Raw genomic sequence first — 22109 nt, 5'->3', positions numbered from 1 at the left:
TAAATAGATAATAGATAAATCAATAAATCCATAAATCGATAAATCAATAAATCAATAAATCAATAAATCAATAAATCAATAAATCAATAAATCAATAAATCAATAAATCAATAAATCAATAAATCAATAAATCAATAAATCAATAAATCAATAAATCAATAAATCAATAAATCAATAAATCAATAAATCAATAAATCAATAAATCAATAAATCGATAAATCGATAAATCGATAAATCGATAAATCGATAAACGATTAAATCGATAAATCGATAAATCGATAAATCGATAAATCGCCAAATCAGCCAAATCTATAAATCCATTACCAAATTACAGAGAAAAATTAATTCCCAGTTCTTATTTTAGTTGGGTTTGAAGAAAAATAAGGAAAATAAATTAAATTTAAGTCGAAAATCGATACCAAATCAATAATAGATAAATCAATAAATCCATAAATCGATAATCTGATAAATCAGTAAATCCATAAATCGATAATCACAACAAACTAGCATAAATCCATTACCAAATTACCGAGAAAAAATTAATTCCCAGTTCTTATTTTAGTTGGCTAGAAGAAAAATTAAGGCAAAACAAATTAAATTTAAGTCGAAAAATCGATAAATAAATCAATAATAGATAAATCAATAAATCCATAAATCGATAATCCGATAAATCAATAAATCCATAAATCGATAATTCTAATCTAATTTGAGAAAAAATTAATTCCCTGTTGTTATTTTAGTTGGCTTGAAAAAAAATTAAGGAAATCAAAAATAAATTTAAATCGAAAAATCGGTAAATCTATAAATGATAGATCGATAAATCAATAAATCGATAAATAAGTAAATGTATTTTGTTAATAGACTTACATCCATCCCAAAACTAAAAATAACTAAGTTAAAAGTTAATGATACGAACAGTTACTTAAAACTATCAGAGCTTCTTTGAAACAGAGAAAAAATCCTTATTGCTTATTTTAAATGATAAATTCAGACCGAGCGCTTAAATTATAATTTAAAAACTGACTTAGGAGACGTCATATTTTTCATCGTCTTGATAAAATTACCGAGCAGAAAATTAATTTCCAGTCTTATTTTAGTTGGCTTGAAGAAAATTATGGTAATTTAATTAATTAAGTCGAAAATCGATAAATAGATAATAGATAAATCAATAAATCCATAAATCGATAAATCAATAAATCAATAAATCAATAAATCAATAAATCAATAAATCAATTAAATCAATAAATCAATAAATCAATAACTCAATAAATCAATAAATCAATAAATCAATAAATCAATAAATCAATAAATCAATAAATCAATAAATCAATAAATCAATAACCAATAAATTGCCAAATCAATAAATCGATAAATCGATAAATCGATAAATCGATAAATCGATACCGATAAATCGATAAATCGATAAATCGATAAATCGATAAATCAATAAATCTATAAATCCATTACCAAAATTACAGAGAAAAATTAATTCCCCAAAGTATTTTAGTTGGCTTGAAGAAAATAAGGGAAAAATAAATTAAATTTAAGTCGAAAAATCGATAAATAAATCAATAATAGATAAATCAATAAATCCATAAATCGATAATTGATAAATCAGAAATCCATAAATCGATAATTCAATAAATCGATAAATCAATAAATCCATAAATCCAATTACCAAATTACGGAGAAAAATTAATTCCCAGTTCTTATTTTAGTTGGCTAGAAGAAAAATTATGCAAAAACAAATAAATTTGTCGAAAAATCGATAAATAAATCAATAATAGATAAATCAATAAATCCATAAATCGATAATCCGATAAATCAATAATCCATAAATCGATAATTTAATCTAATTTGAGAAAAAATTAATTCCCTGTTGTTATTTTAGTTTTTGAAAAAATTAAGGGAAATCAAAATAAATTTAAATCGAAAATCGGTAAATCTATAAATGATAGATCGATAAATCAATAAATCGATAAATAAGTAAATTTTATTTTGTTAATAGACTTACATCCATCCCAAAACTAAAAATAACTAAGTTAAAAGTTAATGATGAACAGTTACTTTAAAACTATCAGAGCTTCTTTTGAAACAGAGAAAAATCCTTATTGCTTATTTTAAATGATAAATTCAGTCCGTGCGCTTAAATTATAATTTGAAACTGACTATATCCTGTGATTTTTGATCGTCTTGATAAAATTACCGAGCAGAAAATTAATTTCCAGTTCTTATTTTAGTTGGCTTGAAGAAAAATTAAGGAAAAACAAATTAAATTTAAGTCGAACAATCGATAAATAGATAAATCAATAAATAAGTTAATCAATAAATAAGTTAATCAATAAATCAATAAATCAATAAATCAATAAATCAATAAATCAATAAATCAATAAATCAATAAATCAATAAATCAATAAATCAATAAATCAATAAATCAATAAATCAATAAATCAATAAATCAATAAATCAATAAATCAATAAATCAATAAATCAATAAACTAATAAATCAATAAATCAATAAATCAATAAATCAATAAATCAATAAATCAATAAATCAATAAATCAATAAATCAATAAATCAATGTAAATCAATAAATCAATAAATCAATAAATCAATAAATCAATAAATCAATAAATCAATAAATCAATAAATCAATAAATCATAACTAATAAATCGATAAATCGATAAATCAATAAATCAATAAATCAATAAATCAATAAATCAATAAATCAATAAATCAATAAATCAATAAATCAATAAATCAATAAATCAATAAATCAATAAATCAATAAATCAATAAATCAATAAATCAATAAATCAATAAATTCAATAAATCAATAAATCAATAAATCAATAAATCACAAATCAATAAATCAAATCAATAAATCAATAAATCAATAAATCAATAAATCAATAAATCAATAAATCAATAAATCAATAAATCAATAAATCAATAAATCAATAAATCAATAAATCAATAAATCAATAAATCAATAAATCAATAAATCAATAAATCAATAAATCAATAAATCAATAAATCAATAAATCAATAAATCAATAAATCAATAAATCAATAAATCAATAAATCAATAAATCAATAAATCAATAAATCAATAAATCAATAAATCAATAAATCAATAATTCAATAAATCGATAAATCAATAAATCCATAAATCCATTACCAAATTACCCAGAAAAAATTAATTCCCAGTTCTTATTTTAGTTGGCTTGAAGAAAAATTAAGGAAAAACAAATTAAATTTAAGTCGAAAAATCGAAAAATAAATCAATAGATAAATCAATAAATCCATAAATCGATAATTCGATAAATCAATAAATCCATAAATCGATAATTCGATAAATCCATAAATCAATAAATCCATAAATCGATAAATCGATAAATCAATAAATCCATTACCAAATTACAGAGAAAAAATTAATTCCCAGTTCTTATTTTAGTTGGCTTGAAGAAAAATTAAGGACAACAAATTAAATTTAAGTCGAAAAATCGATAACTAGATAATAGATAAATCAATAAATCGATAAATCGATACATCGATAAATCCATAAATCAATAAATCCATAAATCCATTACCAAATTACCGAGAAAAAATTAACTCCCAGTTCTTATTTAAGTTGGCTTGAAGGAAAATTAAGGAAATCAAAAATAAATTTAAATCGAAAAATCGGTAAATCGATAAATGATAGATCGATAAATCAATAAATCGATAAATAAGTAAATGTATTTTGTTCATAGACTTACATCCATCCCAAAACTAAAAATAACTAAGTTAAAAGTTAATAATACGAACAGTTACTTAAAACTATCAGAGCTTCATTGAAACAGAGAAAAAACCCTTATTGCTTATTTTAAATGATAAATTCAGACCGAGCGCTTAAATTATAATTTAAAACTGACTTAGGAGACGTCATATTTTTCATCGTCTTGATAAAATTACCGAGCAGAAAATTAATTTCCAGTTCTTATTTTAGTTGGCTTGAAGAAAAATTAAGGAAAACAATTTAATTAATTAAGTCGAAAAATCGATAAATAGATAATAGATAAATCAATAAATCCATAAATCGATAAATCAATAAATCAATAAATCAATAAATCAATAAATCAATAAATCAATAAATCAATAAATCAATAAATCAATAAATCAATAAATCAATAAATCAATAAATCAATAAATCAATAAATCAATAAATCAATAAATCAATAAATCAATAAATCAATAAATCAATAAATCAATAAATCAATAAATCAATAAATCAATAAATCGATAAATCGATAAATCGATAAATTGATAAATCGATAAATCGATAAATCGATAAATCGATAAATCGATAAATCGATAAATCGATAAATCAATAAATCTATAAATCCATTACCAAATTACAGAGAAAAAATTAATTCCCAGTTCTTATTTTAGTTATTTGAAGAAAAAATAACAAGGAAAAATAACTTAAGTCGAAAAATCGATAAATAAATCAATAATAGATAAATCAATAAATCCATAAATCGATAATTCGATAAATCAGTAAATCCATAAATCGATAATTCAATAAATCGATAAATCAATAAATCCATAAATCCATTACCAAATTACCGAGAAAAAATTAATTCCCAGTTCTTATTTTAGTTGGCTAGAAGAAAAATTAAGGCAAAACAAATTAAATTTAAGTCGAAAAATCGATAAATAAATCAATAATAGATAAATCAATAAATCCATAAATCGATAATCCGATAAATCAATAAATCCATAAATCGATAATTCGATAAATCCATAAATCAATAAATCCATAAATCGATAATTCGATAAATCCATAAATCAATAAATCCATAAATCGATAATTCGATAAATAGATAAATCAATATATCCATAAATCCATTACCAAATTACAGGGTAAAAATTAATTCCCAGTTCTAATTTTAGTTGGCTTGAAGAAAAATTAAGGAAAACAATTTAAATTTAAGTCGAAAAATCGATAAATAGATAATAGATAAATCAATAAATCGATAAATCGATAAATCCATAAATCAATAAATCCATAAATCCATTACCAAATTACCGAGAAAAAATTAATTCCCTGTTGTTATTTTAGTTGGCTTGAAAAAAAATTAAGGAAATCAAAAATAAATTTAAATCGAAAAATCGGTAAATCTATAAATGATAGATCGATAAATCAATAAATCGATAAATAAGTAAATGTATTTTGTTAATAGACTTACATCCATCCCAAAACTAAAAATAACTAAGTTAAAAGTTAATGATACGAACAGTTACTTAAAACTATCAGAGCTTCTTTGAAACAGAGAAAAAATCCTTATTGCTTATTTTAAATGATAAATTCAGTCCGTGCGCTTAAATTATAATTTGAAAACTGACTTAGGAGACCTCAGATTTTTGATCGTCTTGATAAAATTACCGAGCAGAAAATTAATTTCCAGTTCTTATTTTAGTTGGCTTGAAGAAAAATTAAAGAAAAACAAATTAAATTTAAGTCGAAAAATCGATAAATAGATAAATCAATAAATAAGTTAATCAATAAATCAATAAATCAATAAATCAATAAATCAATAAATCAATAAATCAATAAATCAATAAATCAATAAATCAATAAATCAATAAATCAATAAATCAATAAATCAATAAATCAATAAATCAATAAATCAATAAATTAATAAATCAATAAATCAATAAATCAATAAATCAATAAATCAATAAATCAATAAATCAATAAATCAATAAATCAATAAATCAATAAATCAATAAATCAATAAATCAATAAATCAATAAATCAATAAATCAATAAATCAATAAATCAATAAATCAATAAATCAATAAATCAATAAATCAATAAATCAATAACCAATAAATCAATAAATCAATAAATCAATAAATCAATATCAATAAATCAATAAATCAATAAATCAATAAATCAATAAATCAATAAACTAATAAATTCAATAAATCAATAAATCAATAAATCAATAAATCAATAAATCAATAAATCAATAAATCAATAAATCAATAAATCAATAAATCAATAAATCAATAAATCAATAAATCAATAAATCAATAAATCATAAATCAATAAATCAATAAATCAATAAATCAATAAATCAATAAATCAATAAATCAATAAATCAATAAATCAATAAATCAATAAATCAATAAATCAATAAATCAATAAATCAATAAATCAATAAATCAACAATAAATCAATAAATCAATAAATCAATAAATCAATAAATCAATAAATCAATAAATCAATAAATCAATAAATCAATAAATCAATAAATCAATAAATCAATAAATCAATAAATCAATAAATCAATAAATCAATAAATCAATAAATCAATAAATCAATAAATCAATAAATCAATAAATCAATAAATCAATAAATCAATAAATCAATAAATCAATAAATCAATAAATCAATAAATCAATAAAAAATCGATAAATCGATAAATCGATAAATCGATAAATCGATAAATCGATAAATCGTTAAATCGATAAATCGATAAATCGATAAATCGATAAATCGATAAATCTTAATCTTACTTAAAACTATCAGAGCTTCATTGAAACAGAGAAAAAACCCTTATTGCTTATTTTAAATGATAAATTCAGACCGAGCGCTTAAATTATAATCTGAAAACTGACTTAGGAGACGTCATATTTTTCATCGTCTTGATAAAATTACCGAGCAGAAAATTAATTTCCAGTTCTAATTTTAGTTGGGTTCGAAAAATTAAATCGATAAATCCAATAAATCGATAAATAGGTAAATAGGTAAATCGATAAATCGATATATCCATAAATCGATAAATCGATAAATCGATAAATCGATAAATCGATAAATCGATAAATCGATAAATCGATAAATCGATAAATCGATAAATCGATAAATCGATAAATCAATAAATCAATAAATCAATAAATTAATAAATCAATTTATTTCGTTCATAGACTAACATCCATCCCAAAACTGAGGATAACTAAGTTATATTACCCACTAATAGATATTTAACAACCCTATATAACTTTTATATTAAACTTTTTGCGGTACCTCTTATATTTTACATACGTTCCTATACATACCAGCGACCCTGTATATGGAATAGCAAAATAATAAACATTTTCTGGAGCGTTGCTTTTGTTACCAAAAAATTGATTATCTGTTGGTGGGTAATATATTTTTAAGTTAAGCTTGTGTATTTTATCGTAAAGCTTATTATAGACGACGGAAGTACTTATAAACCAGGTATCAAACTAGTTTTCAATACTCACTGGGTACTTGAATTATTAAGTACATACATCCTTTTTATAAAACAAACGTACACAGATAAAAATATTTTCTTGAATCATCTGGAGTATCATCCCTGGCATCTGAAGAGTATCATCTGGTTCCGAGGGCAATATGTCTTTCATATAATATGTCGATGTTCTAGTATTTTGGTTGAAGTAACTATGACAGAGAAAAATAAAAATAATCCTTGATTTAAGAAAAGGGTAATCTTCGAATTTTCGCCACGGGCGGCGGCCTTCCAAGTACCTGCGGGGCGAAAAAAAATTGATATAAAGGCGGTAGACGGGTTCTGTAGGGGCGGCAAACCTCTCTCCTAGAAGCTCTCTGTTCCGGGCGCCCATAACGCACGCTACGCCACTGATATAACTGAAAAATTTCTATAAAGTAAACTAAATAAAATAGATATTATTAATTTATTAGATATTAATTTATTTTTTCCGAATAAACGAAAGTTCCTAGAGTCCGCAGGCATGGAACATTGTGAAAATGGCAAAAAATTAAACTTAAGACTTAATATAAAACAAAAGCCAATACACTTAAATAAGGATGACAAACGAGAATAATACTTGGCAACAAAAAATATAAAATATATGATTCGAAAATTATTGTATAGTTCAAAATAATTAGTCTTTCTAACTGCACTATACGAGTAGCCATCAAGAGTCCACACTATATTTACTAGAACTACTACAAATAAAAACATGTTCACTAAAAAGTGCGATATGCGAATCAGAAAAAAAATCCTTCAAGCTATAGTATGCTTTTTTGGTTAAATAATCCTTTAGTATACTTTTTATCTTTCCCTGAGACCCGCAACTCTTCAAATAATGTGTTGTGTATTAGAATAAATTTAATTTACTTAAATAATCAATGATTCCCGCACAAAAACGTGAGCAAAATTATCTATATCTTGATTTATATCTTGAAATGCGATACGATCGGAAAAAAATGCTCATCACATTTGGCAAGGAATGATGTGTTTCAATGCGAGTGGAAGTTGAATTAAATATTTTTCTAAATGACTAGTAATTGATAAGCAGACATATTTATTTATATAAAACGCATAAGTATTCTAACTTAACGCTAGTAGAGATGAAGGTTCTTCTAATATTGGCAGCTGTTGTGGTAGCAGCTTTGGGTGAGAATATTTACTATTATATTTTCTACTTACTTTGATATCATCATTATAGGAAAAAAATTTAACACTCTTATAAAATATATTAATCAATTAAAATATATTAATTATTAATTTTCTTTTCTTTCTGTCAACTGATAATAAGGACGTTACAAAAGTTTAATAATACCAGTACTTAATTTGTAATAATTGATTTTTTTCTCTTTACCACTTGATTCAAATGTTTTTTGTTCTATGTTAATTTTTTAGCCGATGCTTATATCCAGCCAGAGTTTTATCCAGTAGAGATCAGAGAGTACTCAAACAGTTCCGATTTGAGAATATCTGCTGGTTTGGACGCTGCCAGAAACCAGTTTCCTTACCAAATTTCTCTACGTGTTATCAATGGAAATAGCCTCTTCCACATTTGTGGAGGTTCAATCCTCAGCCCAAGGTAATACGACATGTTCAATTTTAATTAGTTATTGTAAATACTGTCCAGTGAAAGATGGGACAATTTCGGCAGAGCAATTCATTAAAAAAGAGACAACTGCCATTGTCTAGTATTCTCTCGTTGGACAGATTACTTTTTTGTGCTTTAAAAATGAGTTATTTGTCCGTTTAAGATGGGTTGTTACGGCTGCTCATTGCACATACTATGCAGCCGATCAGTTTTGGGTAACTGCCGGAATCCTGTTGCAAACCGACACTGAAATTCCCAACCAGCAAACTGTAGCTGTCTCTAATTATATTAACCATCCTTTATACCCAGGGTAGGAAGAATCAAGCTTGTATAATCTTGCAGGTATAGTAATACTGCTATTTTTGTAGAGGTTACAGTGTCTCTGCTAACGACATCAGCGTTATGCGTCTGGCTTCCCTCTTAACCTATGGAATAAACGTACAACCCATCGCACTTCCAGTTACTGGTGACATTCCTAGTGGTACTGCTGTCGTGTCCGGATGGGGATCACTCGGACCTCCAAATAACGTTGCTCCCAACAACCTTCAGTTTGTTGAAGTTCCGCTCTTGTCTAAAGATGGTAAGTAAAGAATATGAAATAATATAAATCGATACTAACAGTTTATTCCTCAGACTGTGCCAGTTTAATAGCTTATCTCTCTGGAATGGATAACCCGTTCAGAACCGCTTTTAACCTTTGCACAACTACTTATCCTTCGAGCACCGAAGCTGTTTGCAATGGTGACAGCGGTGGCCCGTTGGTACACAATGCCCGTTTAGTCGGTATTGTTTCCTGGGGATACACTCCATGTGGAAACCCTGGATTCCCGTCCATATATGTCGACACTGCTGCTTACATATCGTGGATACAACAAACCACTAACAACCTATCGGATTAGTGCAAACTCTGTTCGTTTATTTTATTTAATTTAAAGATTAAAAAAATTGAAAATTAATAATTACTTTTTATATATTTTTTTATTTTTATATTTCACCCCCAATGAACACAATAATTAATTGTAGATTGAATAATGAATAGTATTAAAATCAAAAACAGTTTATCTTATAAAACAATTACATACATATTTTTTTTTACTTTCTTCTGGTTTGGAAAAGCCTATGCAAATTTTAAACTTAGTTTAGATATGAACTCACACTGAACCGAGTGTAAACGATCAACTGTATTAGATCATATTGTTGCGTATATTACCAAAATCTTACCTATAGTAGGTTTCACTATTACTGTAGGAATCTTGGACCCTAACAAGTCATTTATACAATGATCTGCCAAATGTTTCGTATATGTATAAGTATTCGGATACTTCCCAACAATTTTGTGACTTAAGATGTTTAGTAAGTTTTCAACGCATTTTTCAGCAACGTAGATTGTTTCTTTCCAGTCAGTTATTGCTGGAATCAACTCTTCTGGAACTGTCTAAAATAGCCTCTAATAAATAACTTAAGTCATACATTGTTGTATTTTGTATCAAAATATGGCCAAAAATATTTGGGGGTTCTGTATATTAATCTGAATCAAAGAGTGTCTCACTTGGGTAAAAAACACACTACCAAAATATAATTTTTTTGCCAAGCGATTGCTAATGATTGCGAAGAAGATTGCCTAAATGTCAATCTAAATCTATACCTGCTGTTTATCAAAAGTGGCTCACCCCTATAACTTTTTTTTTCAGATAAAAATACGTGATTTGGTATGTTAGTATATGACATAAATTAGGATTGTTTGACGTGATTCAAATGTTTTTTGTCACTTCCTGTTTTACCGGAAATGACTACAACTTTTGATTTTTAAATGACACCCTCGATATATTTCTACTTTATTCGATAGAAAATGACACTCTGAATAGAATGATATATGACATGTTAACTTTTGACATTTTCGCTTAAACAATCGTATTTTAAATGTCGATCCATGGATGTGTTCAAAACGCTAATTTTTGATCAAGGAACTTTTGAAAAATAGATTTCATCGTTTAATATTTTTTCGTGTCCTGACCGGTTAAAAAGTTGCCCAAATCGTATTTATAATCATATCTCAAATTTTTTTCAAATATAACGAGGGTGGCTGATTAGCAAATCTAGACAAAGCATTTTATTACGAATAATTTGATACCACATTATACTTGGTATTTTGAGTCAAATTGTCGTTCTTCGGCCTTCTTAAACAGGCATAAGAACGTGTAATTTTCAAACTTTTTTTAGTGCCAACGATGCCATATCACTTGCACTTGTTAAATTTGTCCGAATTGCATCTTTCAAAAAATCATCAAATTTAACAGAAGCAGCACAATGAAATACCACGTGAACGTTTTCTATTAACATCTTCATATTACCACCGGATATACCTGTTAGAATAAAATAACAGATAAAAATAAAAAATGTAATAATACTTAGCAGTTTATTTCTTTAGCACAGACTATTATTTGGTGGAAAAGATAACCAATTAGATTTGACCAATTTTTAAAAAATGTTATTTTAACCTAACGAATTGAACTTGCAACCAACAATTTGCAATTTCTTCAACTATCATTACTTTATGATGATATTTTTTAATATCACGACGTGGCTTTGCTGACTATTGTCATAATATCATCTTGATGTGCATTAAAACTCTATATTAAACTTTAAAAAACGATAAAAAGTAAAGATATAGGCTTTTAGGCTTGGTTTTAATAAATATTAGAAACACTAACAGAACTAACGATATTTAAAAAACATAACTGTAATAACTACTGTCACCAAGGCCGCCTCATCATATTGAAAAATAACATCAAAAAGTAACTATGAATATCTGGTAATGGGGGTAATTACCCCTCCCAGAAAAAAAATTATAAATAAGAAAATCTGGTATATAAAATAAAATTGTCACAAAATTAATTAATAATGTCTATCAAAATAGAAATCCAGAACAACCTAAGTTATTTTTTTCCATATAGTCACAATGCCTTTGAGCGAAAATTTAATTTAAATTCTCCCTACCCCTCCCAGACTCAAACTCTGGATGCGCCACTGCTTAATTGTCTTCAGTGACATCGCCTTGTATGAATAAGATTTTGCGAAATAATTCAGGCTGATTGTCCCTCAATAAATCAAATATCTAAAATAATTAAATAAATGAAATGCTTAGATATTGTGCGTGCAGGGGAAATTTTTTACAATTTCTTTTCATACACAAAACAGTTTATAAGAGTTTTTGATATTTGAGAGTACGGGCAAATCATTATAATTAATTCAATCATTAATAAGAAATAGAAACACTATTTTAACATTGTCAAATTAGTTATATTCATTATCACCACACTTTGGTCCAAAATTACAAACGATAACAAAATCCTAATAAAATAATGTTTACCGGATTGGAGAATAATTGCTCTTTTCTTCCCTTTAAAGTTTTTCCTTTTTTGTTCCTCACTAGCGCATATAGATTATGAATATCTGGACAACTGCGTAACAATTTCTCAATATGAGCTTTTCCAATGAATCCAGTAGCGCCGGCAATAAAAATGTTTTTAGCTGAAAAAATTAAACTTGATTAAAAAAAATAAAAATCACTACACGGTAAAATAAAAGTATCAATTATCACTCAATGATTGATTGGTAGAAGAATTTATAAAAAAAGAACTAAAATTTAAAGTTGATTTTTTGAGTCGTTATATAAAATTCCCAACAATTTTAAAAATCCTATTAAGAACGTTAAATGTATTCATAATTATTACTTAGTTGGTTATTACAACAAATAAAATATATAAGCAATAATCAAAACCCAATATTTACACACGCCTACATATAAATTGTTACGAAGCACAATGCACACAGCTATTATTACACAAAACACGTAGTTTTTATTAATATGTATAAATAGTTTAAATTCGTTAAAATTTCATAAAAAGAAATTACCCCCCTTTATAAAATTCTCGTACACTATTTCTGTTTTCCATTCTAATTACTGATCAATCAAAGATATATATTTTTCAATTTGTTTGGTTTTCTAAATGTGAGTGATGAACTGAACTATTCGTTCATTATTAATTTAAATCACTTACGTATATTTATTTTCTATTTAAAATTCATAATATATTAACCTTTACGTTTATTTTGTGCTTAAATGGAAATATGTGTCAGTTGAAATTAAAGCGTAATATTTAAATTACTTTTTTTATATTTTACGCCACTTTAGCATTTTAATATAATCAATATTTTTCTACTACTTATTTACACGTGTTTTTATTATTCTCATATTGTTTACCATACTTCGTCTTACAAGATTTACTAGTCATTATCAAGTAAAACTAAAGTAACCAATTAGAGACTACAGTTTTTTAGATACATTTAAAAACTATAGTCGTCCACTTCACCCTCTACACTATCCGGAAAACAGTTCGAAGCAGGTCAAGGTCGTGTTTGCTTCTTTGGCCTAATTTTGCCTCGTCTTTCCTTTCTAACTTTATCTTGTCTTACTTTCATTTCTTAAAAACGCCTCGAAACTACTCGGGAAATTGCGTTGAAGGTCTTGGGAAAATTTTTTCGGCCACTTTCGGTTGTTTCCTGTTGTCTCGTTGAATTTCGTTTTGTCTCGAACTACTTCCACGACGTGTCGGTTTCTATATCCGAGACAAAGGACTTTTTTTCGTAAATTTTAGTGAAATAAGTAAACCTAGACGTTTCTAAAATAACTGTTGCTACGATAATATCTCATTAATAATCTCGTTTTATGTTGATATTCCACACAATTAATATTTTAACGCGTTTATAATGTGTATAGTAGATATTTAAGAACAAAAATCTTTTCACTTAATCGTCAGGAATATACTTACAATATTTTTTTTATTTAATTTTATTATAATGTAGTAAGTTGATAAGTATATAAAATTGTATGTGTATGTGTTATGATTGTTTACGGCCTTAATTATTGCTTGGTGAGTAATACTGGTAACATCATCAAAATACATCGAGTTGATTGGGAAAATTATTGATTGACCCGATGTCAATAAAAGTTTTGTTCACGGACATTTAAAAAGCAGTTGCGTAGTGAGAGAAAACTGTAAACGGTACTTTTGTTAGCATATCTACTTTATGGTTTGAAATTAAAAAAATAATAATTAGACAATTTTTATAATTGTGGATTAGAAGGCGGAGCGCCCGAACAGGTAGTCACTGTTGTCCTACAGTTTTATCATTTTAAGTTTTGGAAATAAATTTTTTACTAACCATATTGTAATTAATAATGTTAGACAAAAAACAGAGAAATAGCCAATTTAATCTACCATCGGTAACTATTTTCTAAATGAAAACAGATTTAAAGTACGTACATTAATGATAATTCAGAGGCCGTGTCAAGGCCATCAACCTTGTTATCTAAATAATTTCGTATAGAAAATTTAGTAACATTCTGACATTATTGGATGTTCCAGTTCTATACATATTTCATAATTTCTAAACTAAAAAGGTGGGATACAGCGCAAAGGTGTGCAATTTGTGAGAATGGTGATATATTTTTTAACTAAAACGAAAAGTTTATAACAAAATCATTCATTAAATATTTATCACTTTTAGATTTGCTGATTTATTATATTTTTGGATAATGTAAGTAGTAATACCACAGTTTATATTTACATGCTTATTCAAAGATTTCCTATCTGTATAAATGCCCAAAATTTCATATTTTATTATGGAAGTTTTTTTATTTATTTTAGATAATGATGATAGGATGCAAATAATGTTTAAACGATTACTGAATCGTACAATATGGATTGCGGATATTTTTCCGATGAACTGTTAGACTTACAATGGAATGACATTTTGAAAAAATATCTTGATAGTTTTTCCTGTCAGAATAAGAAATCTCAGCTAACGTTTGATCAAATTTTAAAACTTGTATTTTCAACAGGTATGTATTATACATTGTTATCTTTCTTACTTCAATATAGTACTTTCTTTTTTCTTAGTTCAAGTAACAATATTTACGTTAATTTGTCCTTTAAAGATTAGATTGAATTGGATAATGGATATTAACTAACTTAGATGCTTACTTCCAGACAAGAGCATCAGAGCCGCAAACTTTCAGAAAATTTAAATCTCTCTTAGATCATTAAATCATTTTAATGACTTTAGTCATTTTTCGAAAGCCGAGTTAACACTTAGAATTTAAGAAAGTTCTAAAATGACTTTTGATTTAAATATACCGTGTGTTGCATCGTCGACCTGGACATAGGAAATGTAAAAAACCATGTAATTTAAAAAAAAATTCTCATTTTATTTTGCAGAAAAATGATCAATCTATCGAAAGATCTAAGATTTAAATCAAATGAATAAGAATAAAATATAATAATTAAATTGAATAATTTAAGTTATTTTGCAACATGACATGCTGCAGCTCTCAATGAAAGGTCCACTAAAAGAAAAAATCGTGTTATTAATTTTCACAGAATTTTTATTTTTTTTTCTCATATACACCTGCTTCTGTTTCATGAATATTTTTTACTATTTGAATCCGAAAATTGGTATCAATAGTGTCTTTTTATAATACAGTTTACGGATGAGTTAATGTGTTGAATAATTTGGTTTTATATTTCTGATCACATCTGATATTTTTAGATCAAGCGGACAATGAAACGAAATACGAAGACAAGGAGCTTTTCGAGAAATGCGTCGCAGAAACTTTGTCCTTATTATCGGCCGCAACTGAACTTTTCAAACCGTCCAAATTGCTATTTATACTCCATATGATGAAGCACATGCTGCGAGATGAAACTTGTTTTATCAATTTAAATATGAATGGATCATTATATAATGCGTTGTATATGTGTCAATTGCCTCCAATTTCTACGAATAAGTTATTCAAAATCTTGTTCGCTGAACTGATTCGTTCAACTCTGCATCATCAAACTGGTATCAAATGGACTGTCGAGTCACAATTTTGGATGAACGTATATAACAATTCCCTCGAATTTCAAGAAGACAAGGATATAGCTGAACTTGGGTAAGGTATAAGTGAAAAAAACCAATAAATACAATTGGTGCCAAGTTTTTGCTTACACTATAAAAGTACCTAATTGTATTTATATTATTCTCACACTAAATTAAATTCAAATTTTGAATTTTACGTAGAACGTGGAATGTTTGGTAGGGAGGTTAATTATTACCGTGACCTCTTATATAGATCCAGTGTGTGTCCCCCTTTCTCATCATACAGGTCATTATTAATTTATACATTTTATTTAAACTTCTCTAATTTCGACAGTGACTCACCCACCGCCATCAAAATTCTAAAGCACTTCTAGAAGTTCGACAAACTTCAAATTTTGAATTTTATATAGTTTTTATCTTTGGTTTTTATAAGAGAAGGAAAATAAAAAATTTCGAAATTGGCATTTTTTATATTCGATGTTATTGATGGTATTAAATATTACATGTATTTATGAGAGGTTTCTTTTTCAGATACATAGTTTTAACAGAGCTTTTGGGAAAAATTACAGAGATAGATGAGACAATGTGCGAGGACATTATACGAATCATTATAACACCTTTAATCAATGCAGATATTCAGTTGACTATACCTAACACTTTTACGGCTCCAAGTATGGTACGATTAGATAACAGACTGAAACCATGTCTATTATGTTTGATAAATATTTTAGAACGATTGTTAGAAAATAGCAGCGAAAAAGTTTTAAACAAGTTTATAAATTTAAAGGTACCTAATTAGAACAAATTAATTAAGATACATCTATTTATCTACCTCATATCTACTGCGTTTTGGACAAAGTATCACTGACCGTTATCAATTGTAAACTAACTCAATTCTATTAGTTTAATTAGTTTTTTTATATATTTCTTTTATTCTTTTAGTTTATTATTTTTTTATTTTTTTAATTCAGTTTATCTTTCAATTTTGTGATTTTAAAAGGAAAATGAACAATAATAGCTGTAAAACATTGGTCGATTTAGAAGGTAATGGTTAAAATATTTTTTTTTTAATTTTATACATTCACTGTAAGGATTTTATTTACTACATTCTCTGAAAACTATCACTTGCACTACTAGAATTGTCATATTGAGTAAAGTTATTTTAATCTAAATACATATGATAGTTTATTTTGAACGAATTATCATTTTAGGTAGGTGTAATTAGTGATCAATTATCGCAAAAAATAACCGAAAAGCAATTATGTTTAGTCTTAGAGAGAATATGCATTCTACTGTCTTTTTTTGGTTTGACTGAAATTTTCGATGGAATCAAATCAATCAGCCAGGATCCGCTGGTACTTAGCGGTTTTTTACGAATAATTGACCACGAAATTCAAAAAGGCGATTTATCCATAGCAATTGAGCTATACTATTATGGCATCAAATACACAAAAAGTATGACTAACAAATTGCCAAGGTATACAATGAAGGGCAATATTCTGGACATCGAGAGCGAACTATTAGCATTACAATTGGAACCTATTATATTGGTGGCGGAAAAATTGCAAAATTTTTTCAACTCTCCTGAAAAAGTTGAGACATTAAGAGTATCTCATTTGGCACAGTTGCTGAAAAGATGCAGTTTGCAGTCTTTAAAAATCGGTAAGTTATTAACCAGGGTTAAGTAAGTCGCCATTTCATTATGTAATAAAATAAAAGTAATTCTTTAAAAACAGAATGATAAAAAGTTGTTAGGAAAATATACTGTATGATAAACAAGTTATTTAAATTTCATACAATATTCAAATGTATGCTAAAATCATGAAATGACGGCCTGCGCAAAAATTTTCCTTTCCCTCTGCATATATATACAAGAAAAAGTCGGTCCAATAAGAGAAGAAACAGTTTCGACAGACACCATCCAGAAATACTATCCACTTTTGAATTTAAATGACAGACAACAACTGCCACTATCATCCTTCTATTTTTGGACAGACTATAGTTTAACTATTTAAGTATTTTACATCATCCCATTTTAGGATTCAAAATCAAGCATTTGTTACCGACATATCCAACCGAAATTTTTCCTCTAGCTTTAGAAGGAATAGCGAAAACGAAAAACTTGTATTCCCCTGGTAATTTGGGAGCCATTTTCGAATGTTTGATTTATTCTTTCGACGATCTTCTAAACTATATTAGAATTAATTGTGGATGCTTAACCATGACGCCTAACCAAGAAACCTATGTCCGTACCTTATTTTCCACCGTATTGCTCTTTATTGAAGACTTTGATTTCAGCTGGGGCGATGGGGTGAAGGCGTTAGATTTACCACAAATAATGTATGACTTTTTGTCGTCATTTAGTTGGACGAACGACGTATGTATATTACATTTTAATTGAAAAACAGAATATATTAATGTTGTGTATTGATGTCCAATTGATGACTAAGTTTATTTTGATTTTTCAGATTATTGTTAAAGGTTTAATTCTAATGGAGCAATCAATTTTAAAAAGGCTGTCACCTTGTATGTCCTTGTTAATAGATACTCCAGAAAGCTTAAAAGATATTGGCCCAATGTTATACCGTAAATGTTTCATGAACGATTGGGAAATAAGAAAAGCCGTATTAGATGTCGTATGTACTATTGCTTATAACGCGAATAAAAGTATAATTCGTTAATTGTTTGGATTAATTAACCAGGCAATGTAAGTTTCAGGTTTTTCATCTTTTAGAGAAGTTTTAACAGAAGCCTCGTTACCAAGTTTAGTTTCTACAATGGCGTTAAATGACGAAAATCCGACGGTGAAAGCTACCGCTTTCAAATGCCTCCAACAAATGATTAACATAGAAGACATGGATCATCCCCTAAGAACAAAATATTACATAGTAAGTATATTTAAGCTGGAAAATAATAACTCAATCGAGCGTCCAGTACAGGAAAGTTGGTCTCTCCATTTTTCCTTGAATTTTTAACCGAACTAAATTTCCTTATTTTGATTTGTTATAAATGGCACGATTCCTTGTAAACTAAGATTTTATTTTACATTTCCAGTTCTCAATAATAATAATAAAAATAAAATTAATTAATATTGCTCACATCTAACCCCAAAAGAGTAATATAAAGTTGGAACGCTTGACGTTATAACTGCTTAAGATATTTACTAATAATTTTTAGATAGTTACTGCGTACTCTTTAGAATTAGTTAGGCTATAAACTAACTATAAGTAACACTTTAACTGTTACATACAACGATGTTGATGTTCTACTTGGTGTTTTATCTACAATATTAAGATTATGAATATATATTATCTACGTCAAAATTTTACTCATAAATAAACTTATACTACTTATAGTTGCTGGAAAGGAAGTTCTGTGTAAAATAAATTTTCTGTGCGACTCACAGTCACAACTTCCTGTTCTGTTCTTGTAGAATAAAGTTTTAGATACTATTTCAAAATATAATAATCCAGCAGTTCAAAGTGAGGCTATAAACTTTGTCGATAAACTTTACTTCAAAGAGGATGCTTTACCGAAAGAAATGATTGCTAGTATATATACATGTATGGAGCAAACAGCCTTATACTGCAACGAAGTAGAGGTGCAAAAAGCTGCTGTAACATTTTGGGAAAACGTCGCCAGAAAAATGTTTCGTAGTCAAGGTAAATTGTAATAAAATAATTTTCAATAGCAATTAAAAAATTCAATAATTTTAGGATGGATGGACCAAAAATTTCCTTCAGTAATATTTTCAAAAAAAGTGGTAGTCATGACTAAAAAAGAATGTCGTATTAGAATTCACAAAATACTAACTGAACTAAGTCATAATGGATGTTTGAACGTTTTTAGTTATCTATACGAAAGTGAAAATGTTCATCCGGAAATATTAGAAACTATTTCAAAATTTTTGGAAAAACTAAATATAATTGTTTTTCAAAAATATGATGTAAGTCCAAAAAGTTCTAATATTCTACAGAGTTCATTGAAAATTTGAATCCGCCGTGTCATAAATGACACGACTGTATTTTTTGCCACTTTTGCGACCGCCCATATTGGTTGCTTTTACATATCGTATAAAAAAATTGCATCAGCGATGGCTATGGAATGAAAATTGCTGTCATTTTCTATGTAAGAATGTATGAAGAATGTCATCGATCAACATTTCTAAGCCAACTCTGGACGCAGTTTTTTTCGATCATACAATATTTTCATTGCTATAGAATAATATTGCAAAATTTTAACGTGCAGCACTCCTTTTCAGAGTGTTGGTTGGGTTTAGATGCTGCCACTCACACACTTTAGTGCACTAAGTGCGCATATTTGAAGTTAAACTTTTCTTACTAACAGCTATTAAATTGAAGGGTTTGAATGTTTGAAAAAATGTAGTTTAAAATGTTGAAAAAATAATAAATTAATAAATAGTTTGATTCGCTTTTACAAAATTTGTATTAAAATATCAATATTTTTGAACTTAACTTTTACTCCCTTGCGCGTAATGAAGTTTCACTTCGAAAATAAAATATATATGCGTCTACGGTTGGTCATTCTCTAGCGGTCTATAGCGATATCTCTTTATTATCTGTATTAAGTACTATTATATATTTCTTTTAGATTACTCCTGAATCCATGATGGTGTTAAATTCAGCGTCTGAACAAAATTGTAATAGAACTATTTTGCCAGAAACAGATCTCGAATCTGATCACGTACTGGAGGATGTTCTCAATTCAACTATGATACCCATGTTTTCAGATGATATCAATTTTTGTAGCAACGAGGTAGGTATAGTTTGGCCATGTTCAACAATCGTTCAACGTGACGTCATCAATGCTTATCAAATATATTTTTATCTGTAACCACCGAAGTTCGATACACTATTTTTTTGACACACTGTAAACGACAATAAACCAGTGTTGCATCGTCGAGCGGGACATATGAAATCCCATGTAAATTTTAATGGGGTCAATTATTGGCTTCCCTAATTATTTTAGAGAATAATTCTATTTAGGTTTATCGAAGAGCACTAAAATCTACATTGAAAAGAATAACTTTAGATATTTTTGATTAGCCCGTTTACGAGTTATCGCCGATTTCTTTTTAAATATTTCTCCTTTCTTATGGCCCTGTATGTACTTATGAGCACCAGTCAAGGTAAAAGATAACTGTCAAATGAAGTTGTCATTTCAGAAATTTTATACAAGGATAAAAAAATACCCAAATCTAAACGAGTCAAAAATTGTTATTTCTGCCGAATGCAATAGAATTTCAGTTTTCCAACTAACGAATGTAATGTTACGTTTTTCGTCGGTTCCGTGTGGATAGAAAGTCACAATTTATTTACACACTATTTATTTAACACTAATTAACAAAAATAATAACGATAAAAGACTTATAGAACTATTTACAAACGATTTATAACTAAGAATTTATTTTGAATTTTAGCGCGTCAACTGTATATTTATAACTGCCCCCTGTAGGCCACGGCCGCCGGCTTTTATACCGGCAGGCATATTAATTTGTATTTATATAAATACATCTTTAAGATTTCCGATGTAGGAATGAGTTTTCAATAATAATAATGCACTAAATAGGTAAATTTCTGAAATGACAACTTCATTTGACAGTTATCTTTTACCTTGACTGGTGCTCATAAGTAAATACAGGGCCATAAGAAAGGAGAAATATTTAAAAAGAAATCGGCGATAACTCGTAAACGGGCTAATCAAAAATATCTACAGTTATTCTTTTGAATGTGGGTTTTAGTGCTCTTCGATAAACTTAAATAGAATTATTCTCTAAAATAATTAGGGCAGCCAATAATTGACCCCATTAAAATTTACATGAGATTTCCAATGTCCCGTCCGTCGATGCAACACCCGGTATGATGTAACGTTAAATGATCTTTGAATTAATTATGTATACATTTATTTTTGTAGTTTAAACTGATAGCTGTAAATATTATATAAAATATACGTGTTTTTTAAGGACATATTTTCAGTATTGGAAAATTCATCTTCTTTCCCAAATAGACGAACAGCAGAATACTACAAACATCGAAACTCTCAAATTATCACACCTTCAGAATTCGTGGCATTTGTTATAAGAAAAATGTCTACAGATGTACAGAATGACAGCGCATCTTCAGAAAGTGGTTCATTACCGAAGAGTAACGACCTTTATAATATTATAGATTATTAGAATAATAACGTTTTTAATAAAATTGGGTTTTAATTAGATTCTAGATTTATCTGCTTTTAAAACTTAGCAAGCCTGAATTGGACAGAACGCCG

The 22109-nt window shown here is 27.3% G+C and overlaps 2 protein-coding genes across 8 annotated transcripts; both read left to right on the top strand.

Annotated features, from left to right (window-relative positions):
• Window positions 1-8366: 8366 nt before the first annotated feature.
• Window positions 8367-9849, top strand: LOC115888250 (trypsin alpha-3-like). Its single transcript, XM_030907917.1, has 5 exons — window positions 8367-8458; window positions 8705-8888; window positions 9061-9207; window positions 9266-9477; window positions 9531-9849. Exons 1-5 carry the CDS (start codon window positions 8413-8415, stop codon window positions 9794-9796), a joined length of 855 nt encoding a protein of 284 aa, XP_030763777.1. The 5' UTR covers window positions 8367-8412; the 3' UTR covers window positions 9797-9849.
• A 4403-nt stretch (window positions 9850-14252) lies between these two features.
• LOC115888225 lies at window positions 14253-22055 on the top strand. 7 transcript variants are annotated; one of them, XM_030907859.1, is made up of 13 exons: window positions 14255-14379; window positions 14469-14498; window positions 14609-14802; window positions 15510-15894; window positions 16353-16608; window positions 17033-17483; window positions 17861-18198; window positions 18290-18488; window positions 18534-18709; window positions 19255-19483; window positions 19538-19767; window positions 20433-20597; window positions 21805-22032. In XM_030907859.1, the coding sequence occupies exons 3-13, from the start codon at window positions 14661-14663 to the stop codon at window positions 22015-22017; spliced, it is 2784 nt and encodes a 927-aa protein (XP_030763719.1). In that variant the 5' UTR covers window positions 14255-14379; window positions 14469-14498; window positions 14609-14660; the 3' UTR covers window positions 22018-22032. The 7 variants fall into 7 exon arrangements, with proteins under 7 accessions (XP_030763725.1, XP_030763719.1, XP_030763720.1 ...); XM_030907860.1 differs by having other exon boundaries at window positions 14255-14399; XM_030907861.1 differs by having other exon boundaries at window positions 14294-14361.
• The last annotated feature ends 54 nt before the right edge of the window (window positions 22056-22109 follow it).

The sequence above is a fragment of the Sitophilus oryzae genome, unplaced genomic scaffold (genome assembly GCF_002938485.1).
Source record: "Sitophilus oryzae breed Bouriz unplaced genomic scaffold, Soryzae_2.0 scaffold_690_pilon_pilon, whole genome shotgun sequence".
Classification (NCBI taxonomy): domain Eukaryota; kingdom Metazoa; phylum Arthropoda; class Insecta; order Coleoptera; family Curculionidae; genus Sitophilus; species Sitophilus oryzae.
This window is presented reverse-complemented; position numbering and strand designations above follow the sequence as displayed.